A 20,318-nucleotide genomic window follows, 5' to 3' on the forward strand; every position below is an offset into this window, starting at 1 on the left:
GCTGTGAGAGGACTTGAAGTGTTGGCTGTAAGAGGACTTGAAGTGTTGAAATATCAATTAAAATGTATTTTTTAAAGGGGATGACGTGGCAGCTGGACAATAAGCACTAAACGAGATTGTTGGAAGTATTTTAATTTTTGATAGTAGTTTTAATAGATTTAATAGTTGAAGTGTAGTAGTAACAACAGTATTAGTTGCAGTAGTGTCGGTGGTAGTCGTAGTAAAAGCTGTAGTAGCTGCAGTAGTAGTCATAGTACATAGTATAAGTACTTCCTGGGGGGCTGAATTTGGGGGCTGATTTGTTATGAACTGCACCTTTAACTCCTCATGTTAAAGGTCATTCACTCCTCTACTCCCCCTATGCCATCCTCACCTCTACATCCTAAAGGCCTCCTGCCCTCCCCCATAATCCTGTTCCTCCTCTATGCTAATTAAAGCTCCCCCTCCACATCCTGAATGCCCTCCTCTTCTCCCCACCCTCCTCTACTGTTGACCTTAACTCTTCATGTTAAAGGTCCAGGCAGGTTAGTTTTATTACCCCCCCACCCCCCACCACCACCACCACCACCATCCACCCACCCACCCCCTCTTTCATTGACCTTAACTCCTCATGTTAAAGGTCACCTCGGCGTCGCTCCTGCGTACTGATCATCTCATTTGGAAATGATTCTGATTAATAAGTGGGGCGGCTCTTTTGAAGCGTCTCCTCCGGCCCGGCTGGAGAAGACACATATTGACTCTCTGGGTTTGGTCTCTCTTTTGATGTCTCACTTTAAACTCAGAGACCTTGATGGCTCTCATTAGCATAGAGGAGGAGGAGGAGGTCAGGATCAGGTCTGTAATCCCTGCTGGAGTTGACCTCCACACAGTTTGACCAAAGACACAGTGAGATACACCGTCCGTAACTGTCGGTCCACAGGTTCAAACCCTGCAGCAGTACCAGCAGCTGGGTGACAGGGAGGTGAAGAGGAGGTGGTAGGTGGTGAGGTGATAGGAGACATGTGGATATAGGAGGTACTGAAGGATTCCACCTTTCTTTCACCTTCACTCAGATGTTTTAAGGCTCCTGTGGCGTTATGTTGGGCGGGGGCGGGGCTTGATGTGTTATCACAGTGAATTTAAGTCACAGAGAGAACAAGTGTGAACAGAACAGTTGTCATGAGGAGGAAACATTTAGTACATGTGTGATTATTCTGTAACGGTTGATTATTATTGATTGATATATAACAGTGAATCTCATCATTTCCAATCAGCTGATCACAGAGATGATTGTTGACCAGTGATCAGGTGAATACAGGTGAACACCACCACCTCCACCTGCTGCTTTGTTTTACACTTCATATTACATCACTCCAATAAATATCACTACATTATCATTAATTAATTAATTAATTAATGATAAGATAAATAATACTGCAGGTGCTGAGCTCTCTTTTCTTCCCAGAATGCAACTGGAGTTTGAGTCTCAGGTTCAGTCCAGGAGCTGACTGTGTAATGAGCTGCCGCTTTAATAAACCAGGAGCTAAATACACGCTGATAAAATCCAATCCTCGTTATGAAGAGTGTTGACACTCCTGTTAGTTAATTAGTCCTTTATTTAAACAGACAGTTTCCCTGGGATCAACATGTTGATCTCTTCTTCAACAAAGACACAGTTCACATGCAATTAACAAACGGACAATTAACTCAGCTCCAAAAACACAAGAGTGTGTGACTTTAATGGTTTTAAATCTTCACAGTGAATTCAATTATAGTTCATGATTGACAGGGTTTACAGCCAATCAGAGCACAGCTTTACACACTGTGACACAGAGAGCGTGCTCTGTTTTCATTGGTTAAACTGAAGAGCTGTCTGTTGTGTTGAAAACATCAGCATGCTCTTCCTGTTTATCCTTTTATCATCATCATCATCATCCTCATCATCACAGGTGATCTGTTGTAACACTGCTGATGTGGACTGATCTGGGTTTTTTCAGGAGGAGCTGCTGAGGCTTCAGAGAGAGAAGGATGGCGCTCTGGATGACATGTGGCAGCTGGAGGCGGAGCTACAGGTGCAACGAGCCGATCACAGGTCAGACTATTGAAAAGCAGGAAGCCTGAGTTTGTGGACAGCTCTGTCCTCTGATGTTTCCAGAACAGTCATGTGACTGTCAGCGATGACACAAGATGATAATGATGATGATTTGTGAAGGTCTACCGCTCACGCCTTGTCCAATCACGAACCAGCCTGTTAACCCTGCTGTTTGAACCAGCCCATCAACACACAAACTGTGGTCAGTCTTCACACAGATGCATCTAATAATTCAAACTAAATATAGAGTAGACGGATTGAAGTTTACTGTATTTATTTGGAATATGAAAACTTTTCCCCTAAAGCCTGAAAACTGGATTTAATCAGATCTGAAAAATGTGCTTTAAAAATTGTTCCAGTTAAACATCTGCATTAACACACTGTAGACAGGTAGAGTGAATCTGTAGACGAAATGTCAGTTATTATTATAACTTTTAATGATCAATTAACAGTTGTGTTAGAATTCAGTTTCTAAAATATCGTAATATATCAGTTAAATACAACAGGTAGCTACTGTAGCAGCACAGGTGTGAAGGAACACACCTGTTTAGTTCATTGGCCCCACTCTGAGGTTTTAGAGAGTCTACGTTTCCTCCTCCATCTACACGACTCCGTAGATGTCAATCAAAAACTTTAAAGCAAAGCCGATACTTTTAGAAACGCTGCTGCTGAACCTGTTTTATTTTTAAAACTCTTGGGTCGTGTTGTAGTCAGGACGGACAGAAGCTGAGACCATGTAAACGATGAGGTCACACCCATGGTCTCTCCTGATTGGCTGTCATCAGCCTGGACTACCAGTGGTGAATACAACATGATAATGAATGACAGTGTTACTGACCTTGTTGCCTTTGCAGCAGCTGCTGTTCACTTACATTCTCTGTTTTAATGCTACAACTGCCTCTGCTGTTCCTCCTTCAGAGGCTTCACTGCAGAGGAGACAATCTACTTCCTGTTTACACCGGCTGGCACATGCTCAGTTTACTGAATGGTCATGTGATGTGTGTTTTCAGGTGTGTTAGCATTTACAAACGCTGTTTTAAAACAAAAACGTAGCAGTGTGGACATAACCTATGACTGTATGTTATAATCTTATTGTTAGACAGGTGACACAGTAACCAGATATATAAGAAATAAAACCCAAGAAAGTAAGTTATGTAACATTACATTTTTACCGTGGCGCGTTATTTTCCACAAACATGACTAAAAAGTAAGACCTCCTTCCTCTCTCCGCAGCCTTACGCCGTGATGGAATATCTTCAAATTTGGCACAAATATTCACTTGGACTCAAGGATGAACTGATTAGATTTTTGTGGCTAAAAGTCAAAGTTCAAAGCTCAAGGGCTTGTTGACCTCACAAAACATGATTTTGGACTTGTGAATGCAATGTCTCCAGAACTCCTCAAGGGAATCCCTTCAAATTCTGCACGAATGTTCACTTGGACTCAAGGATGAACTGATTAGACTTTGGTGATCAAAGGTCAAAGGTCAAGGTCAGTGTGACCTCAGAAAACACTTTTAAGCCATTACTCAAGACTTCACACAGCAATTATGACACAGTTTCACACAAATGGTTCATATTTTCTCTGACTCTGGATAAACAGGGATGTAACCTGGAACTAGTCTGAGTGGCGGAGGGATACAACCATGAGGAGATGATTCTAGTATATGCATGTAGACTTGAGTATAAAAGACAAATACAGAGCAGGTTGGATGCTGAGCTAAGCTTTATTCAGAAGACAGAGGAGTAAAAGAGGAAGTACAAAATTTACACCTTTACAGTTTAAAGAAATTAAAACCAAAATTACACTGTAACCTCGTTAAAAAACTCAAAACCAAACTGAGATTAACAGTGTGGGTGAGGTCTTTTTGAACTGATCAGTTTACACATGTAAAAAAGTGCGTGTGTGTTTGTGTTGCAGTAGAGACACAGTAGAGGAGTCAGAGTAGAATCAAGTGAGTCGTACTGTTTAAACTGTGAGTCTACATCTATGATCAGGATTGATGCTGAACACCTGCAGAGATATTATAACTGTGTTTGTGTGTGTGTGTGTGTGTGTGTGTGTGTGTGTGTGTGTGTGTGTGTGTGTGTGTGTGTGTGTGTGTGTTCTGCAGCTGGTTTGTTGCTGTTCTCTGTATATACTGGGTTCCATCATTTCTACTGAAACAGTCAATTATCAATACTCAGATTGATGAGTAGTTAAGGGTGAACACATTACAGATCAGCGCACCAGGTACAAATTTAGAACCTCCTCTTCTTCTGTTGATGTAAAACACATCACTTCCTGTCCACAGACTCCACAGGACTGGTCTCTGGTGGATCCAGATGTCTTCCGGGTCTCAGTTGGTTTTAGGTGAATCTCTTCACGTTTACTGCTGGATCTCTTCTGGTCTTTGCCTCAGTCTGTATCTGGATCTCAGCTGACCCCCCTCAGGTTGAGAGCCGTGGATCAGACGGTTCTTTCATATTAAACATCCGTTTCTGACTGAAACTTCATTGATGAGGTCAGGAGCAGACTGACCCCCCTCTGACCTCTGACCTGCTGCCTGTTGGTTTAGGAGCTCACTGGATGACAGATGTGTCACCATGGAGACGATAGATCTGGTTTAAAGCTGCTCTGGATCCAGGTTAGTCCAGGTCACAGGAGCCAGTATGTCTGACTCGTCAGGACCCAGTGCTCATGGGAAATGTAGGAGACAGGTGAACTGGTAACTCCACATGTCTGATGGTTTCCACGGACACCAAATAATGAAGAAGAAAGCTTCAGCGTTCAGACTCAAGTCTGACCTGAACTAGGTGAACTACGTCCTTTGTTCTGTTCTCTGCTGTCTGTCTGTTCTGTTTACCTTTAATTAGTCAGTGACATCAGCTGACGCAGTGATGTCACAGTGATGACGCTATCACTGACTGATCCTCTGGTCTTACTCCTCCCTCAGCTTTCAACACCTCCTCACCCCCCCCCCCTCGCTGCCGGTTGATGGTGTCTCTTCAATGAGTTCGTCAGAAGCTCTATCTCCTGAGGCCCTGCCCCCTCAGACCCCACCCTTGCTGGTCCAGCTGCAGCAGCTATCAAAGGAAAAGCAGAGCGTGGAGGCGGAGCTTCAGCGCTGTCAGGAGGCGGAGCGAGAGGCCGGCGAGAGAGTCCGCAGGTCAGGTTCTACCTTCACATACAACACACCAGTCGTGTGTCCATCAGTTTCTGGGTGTCGGGTCATGGTCTGGGTTTGGTTCTTCAGTGGATCAGAACTAAACAGTTGGAGCTGCTGTGATGAATGTAATGTCAGAACGTTCATTAACTATTTTAATAATTTTTCTGGGGCCCACTGGTGGGCTGCAGAGGTATTCAAGGTGGGTATTCAATACATACATACACACTGTATATATATGTGTGTGTGTGTGTTAGGGCTGGGTGATAAAACGATAAAGATAATTATCGAAAAATAACTTTTCCACGATAGAAATATAAGACATGGTCGATAGAAAGCCGATAGAACTCATCCATGTTTTGACAGAAAACACGAACAGCCAATGATAATGAGAATAGCGCTGCACCAAGCAAATCATGTGGCTGGAATAGATTTACAGCCACGCCAGGTTAGGTTGATGCGCACAGCACAGAGCGTTGGAGTAGCAGCAGTCTCCGGCACACGTCCCAATGTTTGGGCTACTGCAGCCGTCGGGGGTGGGAGAGAGATAAAAGAGAAGAATTATGATTTTAGTTTATAATATATACCTATTTTATTTATTTGAAATACAGTTGTATAATGTTCTACAGTATATTTGTCATGTTCAACGTCTGACCGAAAATAAATAATATTTAAACCAGATTAACCTCATGATATCTTTACATCTCACTTAGGAGTAAAAAGGAACATTTAAGCTTGACAGAAATAGTGTTTTGATTTACATCGTGAAATGTATGGATATCGACTGATATAAAAAAAAAGTTTTTCCATATCGCCCAGCCCCAGTGTGTGTGTGTGTGTGTATATATATATATATGTGTGTGTGTGTATATATATATATATATATATATATATATATAGTGTTTAAAACAAAATGATGTGGGGTATCCAGTGGCTCAGTCATTGCCACAGCAACCCGAGTTTGAGTCCAACTCGGGCCCTTTGCAGCACGTCATCTTCTCTCTCTCTTCCCTAACTTTCCTATCTCTCTCTCACTGTCCCTGTCAAAATAAAAGCCAAAAACTCCATGATAGAAACTTTGATGATAATGATGACCAATGATGACTTATTTTGTCGTATACTTGTATACTGTCTCAGTGAGATTGTTGCTAACACATTTCATCCATGGCAAAAACTGGAGAATCAGAATAGATAGCTGGTTAGCAACAGGAAGAGACAGATGATGAATGGACAGGTGAAGAAAATCTGAGGCTCATCTGTTTTCAGTCCTGAATGTTCCATCCTTCATAAAAACTGCTCTGACAACGTATTAGCATTATTTAGCCACTGTTAGCCACAAGGTCGGATGTGAGCCATGAGTTGGAAAAGTTTGGGAACCAATGGGTTGAACATTAAAGTTGTTTTCCAACACAGAGCCGGTGGTGAGCCGATGTACGTCGCCTGTACCTGGTTAATATCATAAAAGATCTTCATGACAACAGAAACACAAATGTGTTGATAACAGCTGGACATTGTGATAATGAAACATCCATGTTGATCATGTGGGTATGCCCAAATCAGTATTTACTAAAGGGCTCCTTACTGTTTCCAGTGGATGAAGAAACCCTGAACCACCAGGAAGCAGCAGCTCACTGAGCACCTGCTCGTTGTTCCCAACACTCATTTGTCCTTACAGTCCCTGAAGTCCACACTGACGGACGAGCTGGTGCAGCTGCTGCAGAAGCTCCTGCAGCTCGTCTGCCGTTTCTTCTCTTTTATAAAAATATTCTATTATCACATTCGTCAGTCTCAGATCATCAGAGCACAGCTCTGCATGTTGCAGTGTGAGGATCCTGTTTGTCTCAGGCTGAGACCTTTGGAACGATGAGGTCACACCCACGGAATACAACATGATAATGAATGACAGTGTTACTGACCTTGTTGTCTTTGCTAGCAGCTGTTGTTCACTTACACTCTCTGTTTTAATGCTACAACTGTCTCTGCTGTTCCTCCTTCAGAGGAGACAATCTACTTCCTGTTTACACCGGCTCGCACATGCTCACTGTAGGTGATTGCTAAAGTATGTATGTGTTTTCAGGTGTGACAGTCTGGACAGAGTTCGTTTTAGTTTGAAAACACTGTTTTAAAATTAAAACGTAGTAGTGTGGATGTAGCCTCAGGTGTGACTCACCTGTGGATTCCAGGCCCTCCCTCTTCAATCAGGCAGCACTGATAACGAGTCAGGCCTGTTTACTTTTTTGACACTGATTAGTTAATAGTTAGTTAGTCCCACCCTTGTGGACTTGTTAGACTGTTGCGGTGGTAAAACACTGGTTAATCATTTCAAATCTGAAACACAACTCAGGGTTTTTTTAAGATCATCCACTAGAAAGGAGTCAGCAGAAACCAAAAACCAGAGCATCGGAAAGTACTTCTCTTCCACACAAACTGACGTCTGATTTTCAGACTTTGTGAAATTTTTTTTCCTGGGACTCACTGGATCATTTCAGCTGTTCTGAACAGAGACTGGTCACACCCTGTTTTTTGTTATCCTGGCCACAAATGGTGGGAAACCAGTGTGAGAATCAGTGGCATTTCGTGTCATTGGAAACATGTTGCTGTATCTAACAGCAGCTATCAGACACTCTGGGATGTGTTCAAAGACTGTTTAAGCGTGTGGGACTAAAGAGATTTGGTTGTGATGATTCATATTCAGACGACATCGGTGTGAGTGTCTCTGCCGGCAAGTTGATGAGGAAGAATTAATCCTTCAGATTTCGACTCGTGCAGGATGACGGTCTGATGCTGAATAACGTGACTTCTTCTTCTGCTGCTTCTCATCTCATCAGCCTGAAGATGAAGGGATGAGATTCATGATGAAAACAGCTTAAGTCGTCCGTCTGCGTCCCGCGCCATCCTCCTGGGCTCAAACCCGCGGCTTTCTGCTCTAATTTGGCTGCCAGCGGGGGGGCGGCCGGCTCTGAAGAGCCTCCCAAGTTTCTGAATAGTGGAGAGAGGAATATTTGCTCTCTGGAGGGGAGGGGGGCGATAGAAATCTGCTGGTTATTAGAGAAGGGAAGTTTAATTTGGTTTGGAGAGAGAGAGAGAGAGAGAGAGAGAGAGAGAGAGAGAGAGAGCCTCACTGTTAGAAAGTCATCCAGGGTCATTTTTCTAACTCCTCCCTTCTTCATTTCGCCTTCATCTCAGTTTCCTGCTTTTTCTCTTCCTCTCAGGCTGTCAGCCATTCTCTGTGTTAGCCAGAGAACTTCACTGATTTCCACCCAGATTACAATCAACAGTGTTTATAGGAATGTCTGCTAATAAGAACATGGCACTGCATGTAGGAACACTATATGTGCACATGGCCACAGTGCAGCTAGTAATGTGGTCACCTGAGGTACACGTTATCACCACAGGTAGGAACATCACCACTGCAGGTAGAAGCACCATCACTACAGGTAGAAGCATTATCACTAAACGTAGAAGCATCATCACTGAAGGTAGAAATGTCATCACTGCAGGTAGAAGCATCACCACTGCAGGTAGAAGCATCATCACTACAGGTACAAGCATTATCACTAAACGTAGAAGTATCATCACTGCAGGTAGATGCAGCATCACTGCAGGTAGAATCAGCATCAGTGCAGGTAGAAGCATCATCACTAAACATAGAAGCATCATCACCACAGGTAGGAACATCATCACTGCAGGTAGAAGCATCACCACTGCAGGTAGAAGCATCATCACTACAGGTACAAGCATTATCACTAAACGTAGAAGTATCATCACTGCAGGTAGATGCAGCATCACTGCAGGTAGAAGCAGCATCACTGCAGGTAGAAGCATCATCACTGCAGGTAGAAGCAGCATCACTGCAGGTAGAAGCAGCATCACTGCAGGTAGAAGCAGCATCACTGCAGGTAGAAGCAGCATCACTGCAGGTACAAGCATCATCACTGCAGGTAGAAGCAGCATCACTGCAGGTAGAAATGTCATTACTGAAGGTAGAAATGTCATCACTGCAGGTAGAATCAGCATCACTGCAGGTAGAAGCATCATCACTGCAGGTAGAAGCAGCATCACTGCAGGTAGAAGCAGCATCAATGCAGGTAGAAGCATCATCACTAAACGTAGAGGCATCATCACTACAGGTAGAAGCAGTATCACTGCAGGTAGAAGCATCATCACTGCAGGTAGAAGCATCATCACTAAACGTAGAAGCATCATCACTGAAGGTAGAAATGTCATCACTGCAGGTAGAAGCAGCATCACTGCAGGTAGAAGCATCATCACTACAGGTAGAAGCATCATCACTAAACGTAGAAGCAGCATCACTGCAGGTAGAAGCAGTATCACTGCAGGTAGAAGCAGCATCACTGCAGGTAGAAGCATCATCACTAAACGTAGAGGCATCATCACTACAGGTAGAAGCAGTATCACTGCAGGTTGAAGCATCATCACTGCAGGTAGAAGCATCATCACTAAACGTAGAAGCATCATCACTGAAGGTAGAAATGTCATTACTACAGGTAGAAGCATCATCACTGCAGGTAGAAGCAGCATCACTGCAGGTAGAAGCATCATCACTACAGGTAGAAGCATTATCACTAAATGTAGAAGCAGCATCACTGCAGGTAGAAGCAGCATCACTGCAGGTAGAAGCATCATCACTGCAGGTAGAAGCATCATCACTGCAGGTAGAAGCAGCATCACTACAGGTAGAAGCATCATCACTACAGGTAGAAGCATTATCACTGCAGGTAGAAGCAGCATCACTGCAGGTAGAAGCATCATCACTGCAGGTAGAAGCAGCATCACTGCAGGTAGAATCAGCATCACTGCAGGTAGAATCAGCACCACTGCAGGTAGAAGCATCATCACTAAACATAGAAGCATCATCACTGCAGGTAGAAGCATCATCACTGCAGGTAGAAGCATCATCACTGCAGGTAGAAGCATCATCACTGCAGGTAGAAGCATCATCACTAAACGTAGAAGCAGCATCACTGCAGGTAGAAATGTCATCACTAAAGGTAGAAGCATCACCACTGCAGGTAGAAATGTTATCACTACAGGTAGAAGCATCATCACTGCAGGTAGAAGCAGCATCACTGCAGGTAGAACCATCATCACTGCAGGTAAAAGCAGCATCACTGCAGGTAGAAGCATCATCACTGCAGGTAGAAGCATCACCACTGCAGGTAGAAATGTTATCACTACAGGTAGAAGCAGCATCACTGCAGGTAGAAGCATCATCACTGCAGGTAGAAGCATCATCACTGCAGGTAGTAACTAGGTCAGTGGCAGATATGTCCACACCCGCGTCTTCACAGCTGTTGTGCTGCAGGTAGAAGATCCTCAGTCAGTGTGGATGGAGACATGGCCTAGACAGACCACCTAAGACCAGCGGTTCATAGATGTGGACTGATGGTTTTCATCCTGTACAAACATTTAGCACCTCCTCACTGTGGGAGCATCCTGGCCGATCCCTACTCCCTCACACATTCCTGTCACTCCCATCACTCCTCTGTCCTGTCTGTCCCCTCCTCCCTCCAAACTCCAGGCCTCCTGCAGGGTTGTCCTGTGAATGTAGTCACACGAGGACCACGCGTATGTAAACATCAGGTGTTCTCTATGTTTTCCATTTCTGACAATGTTAGAGTGACATCTTTTCTCCTGTTCCTCCTCTTCAGGTTGGAGCGTCTGGTCGAGGTTCTGAGGAAGAAGGTCGGGACAGGAAGCCTCCGAGCCGTCATCTGATCTTTTATATCAATAAACTTTATTAACTTGCTTCAGGCTTTTCTCAAACCTGCAGCTCTGTTATTATTAGTCTTTATAATCATTTTGTTATGTATATCAGTGATGATCAACCTACAGAAGGTTCTCTCCTTTTTTCTTTATATTCTTTGTTTAGTATCTTAAACTAATGTAAACCCAGAAAGAAAATCCTTAAAGCATTACAGTTTGAAGTGTTTGATTTTTGGTTCATTTTTCGAAGTGTAATCAGGAAATATATAATTAAGATGATGGAACTAATTCTCATTGTAATCAGCTGTTTCTTTCATGCTATTGTGTATGACATATGATGCTATGATGGAGTGAAGTATTTTTTCTTTATTTGAAATAAAATAATGATTTTTCATTCATGTCTGTGGTCAGTAGCTGAAGGTGATGCAGCTTTGTTACAGTAAGAAAGTAAAGAATGAACAAGTTCAATGTGGTTTAAACTAAATCTAATTGTATTAAAACATAATGAATGTTTTAATGAACAGCTTTTACTCTGTGTTACAGAAAAGTCCTTTTTGAGTCCAGTTTACAGCTCGTTTCAACGTCTGTGAAGGATTCCTCCTCCTCCTCGTCCATGTCTCTAATTGAAGATCAGTCTGCCTTTTAGTTCTTCTGTTGATTTAAGGTTCGTCTCTTAAACTCTCCTGTTTTAAACAGAAACGCTGCTCATATTAATTTCACAGGATCACTTTGACAAACGTGAGGAAGCTGCTTTGACTTCATGTTCTCTAAAAACTTAAAATTTAAATTTAACTTTAACAACTTTAACAACTCGGTCAAACTGTGGGTTTAAAGGAAACAGATGAAGCTTCATCAGACATCTGGTTTCTGCCTGAAACACATCTGTGCAGCTGCTTTGGCAAAAACTAAACAACCAACAACAGCTAAACTTCAATAGAAATAACAGCAAGACTACAGCTGATTACTACAGTGAAACCCAAACACAACAACCAAACACTGACTCACTAAATGAAATACTGGAATGAAGAATTAAAGCTGAAATACTCAGACGCCTAGAAAGCTGATCTGAATTAAACCATTTGTAATAATGTGGTAATAACTACAGAGTACTGATGTAATAATGTAGTAGTAACTTCTGAGTACTGATGTAATGATGTAGTAATATAGTAATAACTACTGAGTATCAATGTAGTGATATAGTAATAACTACCAAGTACTGATTGAGTAATGTAGCAATAACTACCGAGTCCAGATGTAGTGATGTAGTAATAACTACAGAGTACTGATGTAATGTTGCAGTAATAACTACAGAGTACTAATGTAATGATGTAGTAATATCTACTGAGTACTGATGTAATAAGTACAGGTTGTGGTCTTTAGTTGTTTGTAAAATCATAATTTGCATACAAACTGACAACTTCATTTATCACATAAATGCAGTACAAGTATAATAACAAAGGATAGAATGGAAATACTCTAGTAAACTACATGTACCTCTAGTACTGCATTGAAGTACACATACTTGGTAAATGTTCTGCTGTGTGTTTATGTGTTTCAGTGTTTGACTGAAGCCATGTTGAATAAACTGCTGAAGCTGCTGTTTTCTCGAGGTTTCACAAAAAGTCACTTTACATTCACACACACACACACACACACACACACACACACACACACACACACACACACACACTACTCTGCATACTAACACTCTCCAAACATGTAGAGGACCAAACTGATTGGTTCCTCAGCTGCAGTCCATACACACACTCACACACACACACACGCTGGTGTTCAGGTTTTAATATGTTTGTCTGCTCTTATGTTCGGCCACATTTAATTCATTCAAGAGAAAAAATTAAAGACTCAAACTTTTACTAAAACAGAATCATAACAGACTGAACTTATAATATTAATATTAAAAATGTCAATATTAATTAGTAACTTTAAAATTAATTAAAGTTCCTCAGGGGCACCATCCTGAAACAGGAAAATGAAAGCCAATGTTGGTTCAGTCTCAATTATGTCTGGCTATGTGGCACCTGCGTCACCGATGTGGTAAAATTGAAGAATTGTTGGGAAGTGAGTTCTTTTGTCTGTGGAGCAAAAGAACGTGGTTTCCATCATCATGAATGTAGTGAATCCCAACAGTGTCAAACTGAGGACGTAGTTGAAAAGTGTTGTTGAACCACGGTAAACAACAAACAACACATCATCTGGTTATAACATCATTCAGTCTAGTGTCAGCTGGTTTCAGTCTAGTATCAGCTGGTTTCAGTCTAGTATCAGCTGGGAACACAGAGTCTGTAGATCTGTCACTAGGTGCTATTTTTGAACAAACAAATTTATTTATCTGGATAAACCTCTTGAGATGTACCATCTCGTTTTCGAGGGGGTCCCAACATATAACACAATCACAACATAACAAAAGAGAAGTGACAAAATAAATAAAGAATAGAAGTACAGTTATCAATACAGTAATGTAGAGACAGACAGCACACAGCCAAACAAAAAACAAAAACAAAAATAAGAACAATACAGCAAAAGAAAAACAAAGACAAACCACATACATTAATTACACTGACAACATTACAACCACAAGGTGGCCAATGCTCGCTAAACAATAGAGTGTGAGTGGATCATCGACTACAATCAGGTGTACACATCAGGTATAGACATATTTACAAGACTGTTAAAAGTTTATTGTTTTGTAACTTTATGTTTTGGACATGGCTTCAAACAAAACAAAAACCAAATATATAAATGTTTAAAATAAGAAAAAGACTTAAATGGATTGGTTCCTAACCTGTTGTTCAGTGTTATTTATCAATAATTTTCAATGTTAATGTATATACACAGTATATCTATCTATCTATATAGATATATATAGATATCTAGATAGATATAGATAGATAGATAGATAGATAGATATACAGTGGGTACAGAAAGTATTCAGACCCCTTTACATTTTTCACTCTTTGTTTCATTGCAGCCATTTGCTAAAATCAAAAAAGTTCATTTTATTTCTCATTAATGTCACTCAGCACCCCATCTTGACAGAAAAAAACAGAAATGTAGAAATTTTTGCAAATTTATTAAAAAAGGAAAAACTGAAATATCAAATGGTCATAAGTATTCAGACCCTTTGCTCAGTATTGAGGAGAAGCACCTTTTGAGCTAGTACAGCCATGAGTCTTCTTGGGAATGATGCAACAAGTTTGTCACACCTGGATTTGGGGATCCTCTGCCATTCTTCCTTGCAGATCCTCTCCAGTTCTGTCAGTTCTGATGGTGAACGTTGGTGGACAGCCATTTTCAGGTCTCTCCAGAGATGCTCAGTTGGGTTCAGGTCAGGGCTCTGGCTGGGCCAGTCAAGAATGGTCACAGAGTTGTTCCGAAGCCACTCCTTTGTTATTTTAGCTGTGTGCTTAGGGTCATTGTCTTGTTGGAAGGTGAACCTTTGGCCCAGTCTGAGGTCCTGAGCACTCTGGAAGAGGTTTTCTTCCAGGATATCTCTGTACTTGGCCGCATTCATCTTTCCTTCAATTGCAACCAGTCGTCCGTCCCTGCAGCTGAAAAACACCCCCATAGCATGATGCTGCCACCACCATGTTTCACTGTTGGGATTGTATTGGGCAGGTGATGAGCAGTGCCTGGTTTGTCTCCACACATACCGCTTAGAATTAACGCCAAAAAGTTCAATCTTGGTCTCATCAGACCAGAGAATCTTATTTCTCATAGTCTGGGAGTCCTTCATGTGTTTTTTGGCAAACTCTATGCGGGCTTTCATATGTCTTGCATTGAGGAGAGGCTTCCGTCGGGCCACTACTGCCATAAAGCCCCGACTGGTGGAGGGCTGCAGTGATAGTTGACTTTGTGGAACTTTCTCCCATCTCCCTACTGCATCTCTGGAGCTCAGCCACAGTGATCTTTGGGTTCTTCTTTACCTCTCACCAAGGCTCTTCTCCCACGATTGCTCAGTTTGGCTGGACGGCCAGGTCTAGGAAGAGTTCTGGTCGTCCCAAACTTCTTCCATTTAAGGATTATGGAGGCCACTGTGCTCTTAGGAACCTTGAGTGCTGCAGAAATTCTTTTGTAACCTTGGCCAGATCTGTGCCTTGACACGATTCTGTCTCTGAGCTTCTTGGGCAGTTCCTTCGACCTCATGATTCTCATTTGCTCTGACATGCACTGTGAGCTGTAAGGTCTTATATAGACAGGTGTGTGCCTTTCCTAATCAAGTCCAATCAGTTTAATTAAACACAGCTGGACTCCAATGAAGGAGTAGAACCATCTCAAGGAGGATCAGAAGAAATGGACAGCATGTGAGTTAAATATGAGTGTCACAGCAAAGGGTCTGAATACTTATGACCATGTGATATTTCAGTTTTTCTTTTTTAATAAATTTGCAAAAATTTCTACATTTCTGTTTTTTTCTGTCAAGATGGGTGCTGAGTGACATTAATGAGAAATAAAATGAACTTTTTTGATTTTAGCAAATGGCTGCAATGAAACAAAGAGTGAAAAATCTAAAGGGGTCTGAATACTTTCTGTACCAACTGTATAGATAGATAGATAGATAGATAGATAGATAGATAGATAGATAGATAGATAGATAGATAGATAGATATAAAGTTTCCTGGAAAGAACTGGTTCATCTGGAGCTAACTACACAGAAAGTAGAAGCACTTCCACTGAATTAACCTCTATTATTTGTTTGTTTATTTGTTTACATACAAAGTGAAACTTTATGAAGAATAAACTTTCCAATTAAAAATAAATCGTTAATATTTATTATTTTATATATTTATATTTATATTTATATTTACATTTATGTATAATTTGTTTATGTGTGTGTGTGTGTGTGTGTGTGTGTGTGTGTGTGTGTGTGTGTGTGTGTGTGTGTATCTTCACCCACCCCACCCCCACCTCGTCACTGGCCTGGTTGCCACGGTTACAGCAGACCACTTGTGGTCGACTTGGGTGTCCTGGTTTTAATCCTGCAGCCGTTAATCTGCTTGTTCTGAAGAAAGACTCAGTTTGTTGGAGCTCCAACTTCTGACGCCGCCTGGGAGAGTGTGTGTGTGTGTGTGTGTGTGTGTGTGTGTGTGTGTGTGTGTGTGTGTGTGTGTGTGTGTGTGTGTGTGTGTGTGTTGATCTCTCTGATCTGCAGGTTACATGAGAAACTTCTCAGTAGAGCGTGGACTATGACTCACTGTGTGTAGTGTGACAACCCTGCTCTCTGATTGGCTGTTGGCTCTGCGACATCACATATGTGCCGCAGACAGATGCATCTCCTGATCCTGTGTGTGTGCAGATGTTTGTTCACTCAGGCATTCATTAATAAAGAGTCTCATTGGTTCATTTGTCAGACGCTGCTGATGAAACAACAGTCAACTGCTGAAACAATCAGTCATTGAAACAGACACTTGGCGTCTGAAACAGTCAGTCAGCTGCAGAAACAGTCAGTCACATACAGCTGATTTGTTCTGACCACAGCTTGAGTCTGTCTGTAGCTGACAGGCTTGATGGAGGTTTGGGGAGACCCATCAGTTCAGGACCATGATGCTCTCTGTCTGCAGGAGGAGGAGACCAAGAGAACTCCAGGTAACTTCATGTATAGACAGTGTGTGTGTGTGTGTGTGTGTGTGTGTGTGTGTGTGTGTGTGTGTGTGTGTGTGGTGTGTGTGTGTGTGTTTGTTAATGAAACTTTATTGACAAAGACAGAAACACAGACATGTTTAAACTCCTCTGTTCATTGAACCAGTCTGACCACAACAACCATGAAATCTCTGCCAATTACCCCCCCCCTTTATACACACACCCACCCTCCACCCCTCCATGATCCGTAATGAAGCTCCCCCCCCCCCCACACACACACACACACACACACACACACACCCCCTCAGGACCACCAACCTCATGGCTGAGCCATATTACAGCCTCACAAAGCTCTAATAAACTTCCTCCGTATCATTTTTAATGGAAAAGCAGCTGCTCTCTCTCTCTCTCTCTCTCTCTCTCTCTCTCTCCTTTGATCGCCCTCCTCCTCCTCTCCTTTTCTTCTTCTTCTCTCTGATTCTGGAGGGGATTTCTTTGCTCTTTTCGTTGGCCGAGCACAATTGTGTTATTGGAGATAATTAATTCCAATCCCCATCAAAAGGCATTAGTGGCCCCGGGGCCCCTGTCCCAGGCTTTCTAGTGCCGAGAATGAAAGGCGAGGGGAAGAAAGGGGCCGAGGGCCGTCGCATTGTGGCCGACATTTTCCTCCATAAGGCGCGAGCGGAGAGAAAAGGGGCCGAGGGCTTTAGTGAAATGATGCTGGGGGCCGCTGCCGAGGCCGTAGGGCCCGGAGTGGCCCCGCTCCGCCCCGCCAGGAACATATGGCTCGTATTACAGCAGCAGACTGGGTGGCAGAGAAACTCACATTCATCAGACTCACATCCTGTCTGAGGTTTACTACAGAAAAATATCTTAATATTCAGATGAAGACTTTGTGTGTGTGTGTGTGTGTGTGTGTGTGTGTGTGTGTGTGTGTGTGTGTGTGTGTGTGTGTGTGTGTTAAATGTAGTAAATTAAAACAAAGTGGAAAATATTTGAGTTTCATTCAGGAGCTGATATTTGCTTTTTATTTGATTTGAAAAATGTTGGTTATTGATCAGGTTCATTTTCTGACTGGCACAAGAATTATAAAAAATTAAAACTTTTTATTAAAATTATATATTTCTATAAAATAAAAAATAATTCATCAATTATCAGAACAGTTGATTAGAGACATTAGTCCATGAATATAATTTAATATATAACATTAATATAAAGGTCACTGTTTCTGTCACATTTCACTTGTCATCAAATATTCAAAATAACATCTGTGGAAACCATGTATCTCCTGCTGGATAACCTATAAAATTAATGCTGATCTTTATGTTTAATCCAGATTAATGTCTTCACTGTTTCTGTAATATTGATAATCTGTTATATGAATCATTTTTAAGGCCTCATACAGTCAGATCACAGTTATGATATTATTTATTATATAGATGATATTTTACATATAAAACCTGAGACAAACTGTCACATGCTTCTAAAGAGATTCATTATATTTGTAATATTATAATAATTTAATTTAAAAGACTTAAATCTCCAGCTGTCACAGGACTTGACTCTACGTCTGGTGTTTGGTTGTGGTGCGGTCTGACTGGACCCCTCCATGTCCAGCTCTTGTCTGGAGCCGGTTTAAACCACATCACTTATTTGATTCTATTCAATCTAATTCTACTTCATGATCAATAATCTAATTTATACCTTGTTTTTAGAAGATGTTTTCATTCTTACACAAATGATCTCATTCACTGGTTTTTATCTGGGTGTGTTTACATCAGACCCCTGTGTTGTTTGCATTAGTTTTTATCTTGTTTACATCTCGTCAGGATTTCTATCTTTAATTATATTGTTTGTACAAGTTATCGTGTTTTTATCGTGTTCATGCAGGATCATATCTGTGATCAGAAAATCATTATTATCAACTTTATGGACAAGATTTCTATCTCATTCTCTTCTGTTCATGGTCACACAACATCTCAATCTTGTTCATGTGAGTAATTATCTCCTTATTATTTTCCTCTAATAAGGGTTTTAGTTTTAGTCCATATCTTGTTTCTACAAGTTCTTATCACCTTTGAACAAGGGAGACTTTTTTGTGCAGCTTTTTATTGTGTTTACGCAGGATCCTGGAGTCCCTGGGACCGAGACGTGGACTCTTGACATGAGTATTTGTAAAATCCCGGTTCAACCTGTGAAGAGGTGAAAGGCAAGCTTCAGTATGGAGATACAAGGTTTTCACTGCAACAGTAAATGGCTGTGTGTGTGTGTGTGTGTGTGTGTGTGTGTGTGTGTGTGTGTGTGTGTGTGTGTGTGTGTGTTTTACATGAAAAATTATTTTTTTCTTCAGCGATGACAGGCCTGACAGCTATGACCCTCCACAATAAAAGCCTATCTATATGTGGTTAAACCATGAAGGTCACCTCAGTAAAATGGCAACAAGCTGCTGAGCCACAGACAAATCAAATGTCAGATTGCACACATAATACACAGACAGCAGCAGCGCATTAGTTAATGTTGTCAAATGTCAGTGAAAGAAAAACCTGTTGTCTTTGTTCTGGTTTAAATATTCGGACTGAAACTGATCAAAATCCAATAATTAATCAATTTGTCATTTTATCAGCATGGAAAAAATTAAAATGTTTAACTCAAAACCAGGCTAGAAATAATTATTCAAATATTTGGTCATTTGTTTGATCTTCAGTTGAATGAATTATCAATAAATTAACTTACTGTCTGTGAGAAAAACACCAAGCAGAAATAAATATATTCTACATGTTAGAAATAAACTGAAATATATTCTTCACCTTAGAAATAAACTGAAATATAATGTACATGTTAGAAATAAATAAATTCTACTGATCTTTTGAAATGTTTATAAACAAACAAGCTTTTGATTTGATTTTGCAGCTTTAGAGTTTAAGCTTTTGTGGATTTTCATTTATTTTCACTGATCATGTGTGTGTGTGTGTGTTTGATTGTGTGTGTGTGTGTATGCGCGCACGCGCGTGTGTGTGGAACATAAGATTTTATTCTTATTCTTGTTAGAAACCTCCAGCCGCCGCTCGGGGCCTCTCGGCTCCTCTCGGCTGCGTGTCGGGTCTTCGTACTGTCGGTGTGTGTTTCCGCTCCGGGATCATGTTGGCGGGTAATTAGCGAATAATTACAGGATCATTAGAGACATTTTGCGGCTCTGCGGCCAGAATATGAGAAAAAGCTTCAGATCAAAGTGAAATCTGTCGGGATGTGTTCAGGTTCACGGAGCGGCGGCGGAGGTTACAGCCCACAAAGAAGAATCAAATCCGGCTACAGCGGCGGCGCTTTGAGGCGCTTTGAGGCGCTTTGAGGCCGCAGGAGGTTCACCGTGTTCGGCTTGTTCTCCAGCGGGTTGGAGGAGGGAGAGGAGGGCCGACACAGAGCCGAGATAGGACCGAGAAAGGGCCGAGAGAGGGCCGAGGTCTGCCGGCCTACCCGAGACCTGAGACCCAGAGAGATCCGGACCGGGGCGACAAGGAACCCAGTCCCAAAGGGCGATACATGGAGACACGGAGAGAGAAAAGAAGAAAAGAAAGAAGGGCAAAGAAGGACAAAAAGAAGAACAACAACAAACAGAATAACAAGACAACAACACGAAGAGAATGAAAAGCACAAATAAACACAAGTGTTACTAATAAACAATCATACTAATAAACAATAAACGAATTAATTAACACCAGGATCAACAACACAAGAAGAGAACCAGCCTGTAAACAATTAAAAAAATAAAAAATCCAAAAA

The 20,318-nt window shown here is 41.6% G+C and overlaps 1 protein-coding gene across 5 annotated transcripts in view; it reads left to right on the top strand.

The window, feature by feature from the left end:
- Positions 1-11,337, top strand: part of mipol1 (mirror-image polydactyly 1) — a 44,860-nt gene extending 33,523 nt beyond the window's left edge. For 3 of the 5 annotated variants that reach the window (XM_056394406.1, XM_056394407.1, XM_056394409.1), the window contains 3 exons: positions 1,977-2,071; positions 5,007-5,219; positions 10,889-11,337. In XM_056394406.1, the coding sequence (XP_056250381.1) occupies positions 1,977-2,071; positions 5,007-5,219; positions 10,889-10,955 (375 nt within the window). In that variant the 3' untranslated portion in view covers positions 10,956-11,337. Of the gene's footprint in view, positions 1-1,976; positions 2,072-4,364; positions 4,424-4,628; positions 4,867-5,006; positions 5,220-10,888 lie in introns of those variants that run through there. The other 2 variants (XR_008829436.1, XM_056394408.1) reach the window with 2 other exon arrangements.
- Positions 11,338-20,318: the final 8,981 nt, after the last annotated feature.

Source organism: Seriola aureovittata, chromosome 13 (assembly GCF_021018895.1).
Source record: "Seriola aureovittata isolate HTS-2021-v1 ecotype China chromosome 13, ASM2101889v1, whole genome shotgun sequence".
Classification (NCBI taxonomy): Eukaryota; Metazoa; Chordata; class Actinopteri; order Carangiformes; family Carangidae; genus Seriola; species Seriola aureovittata.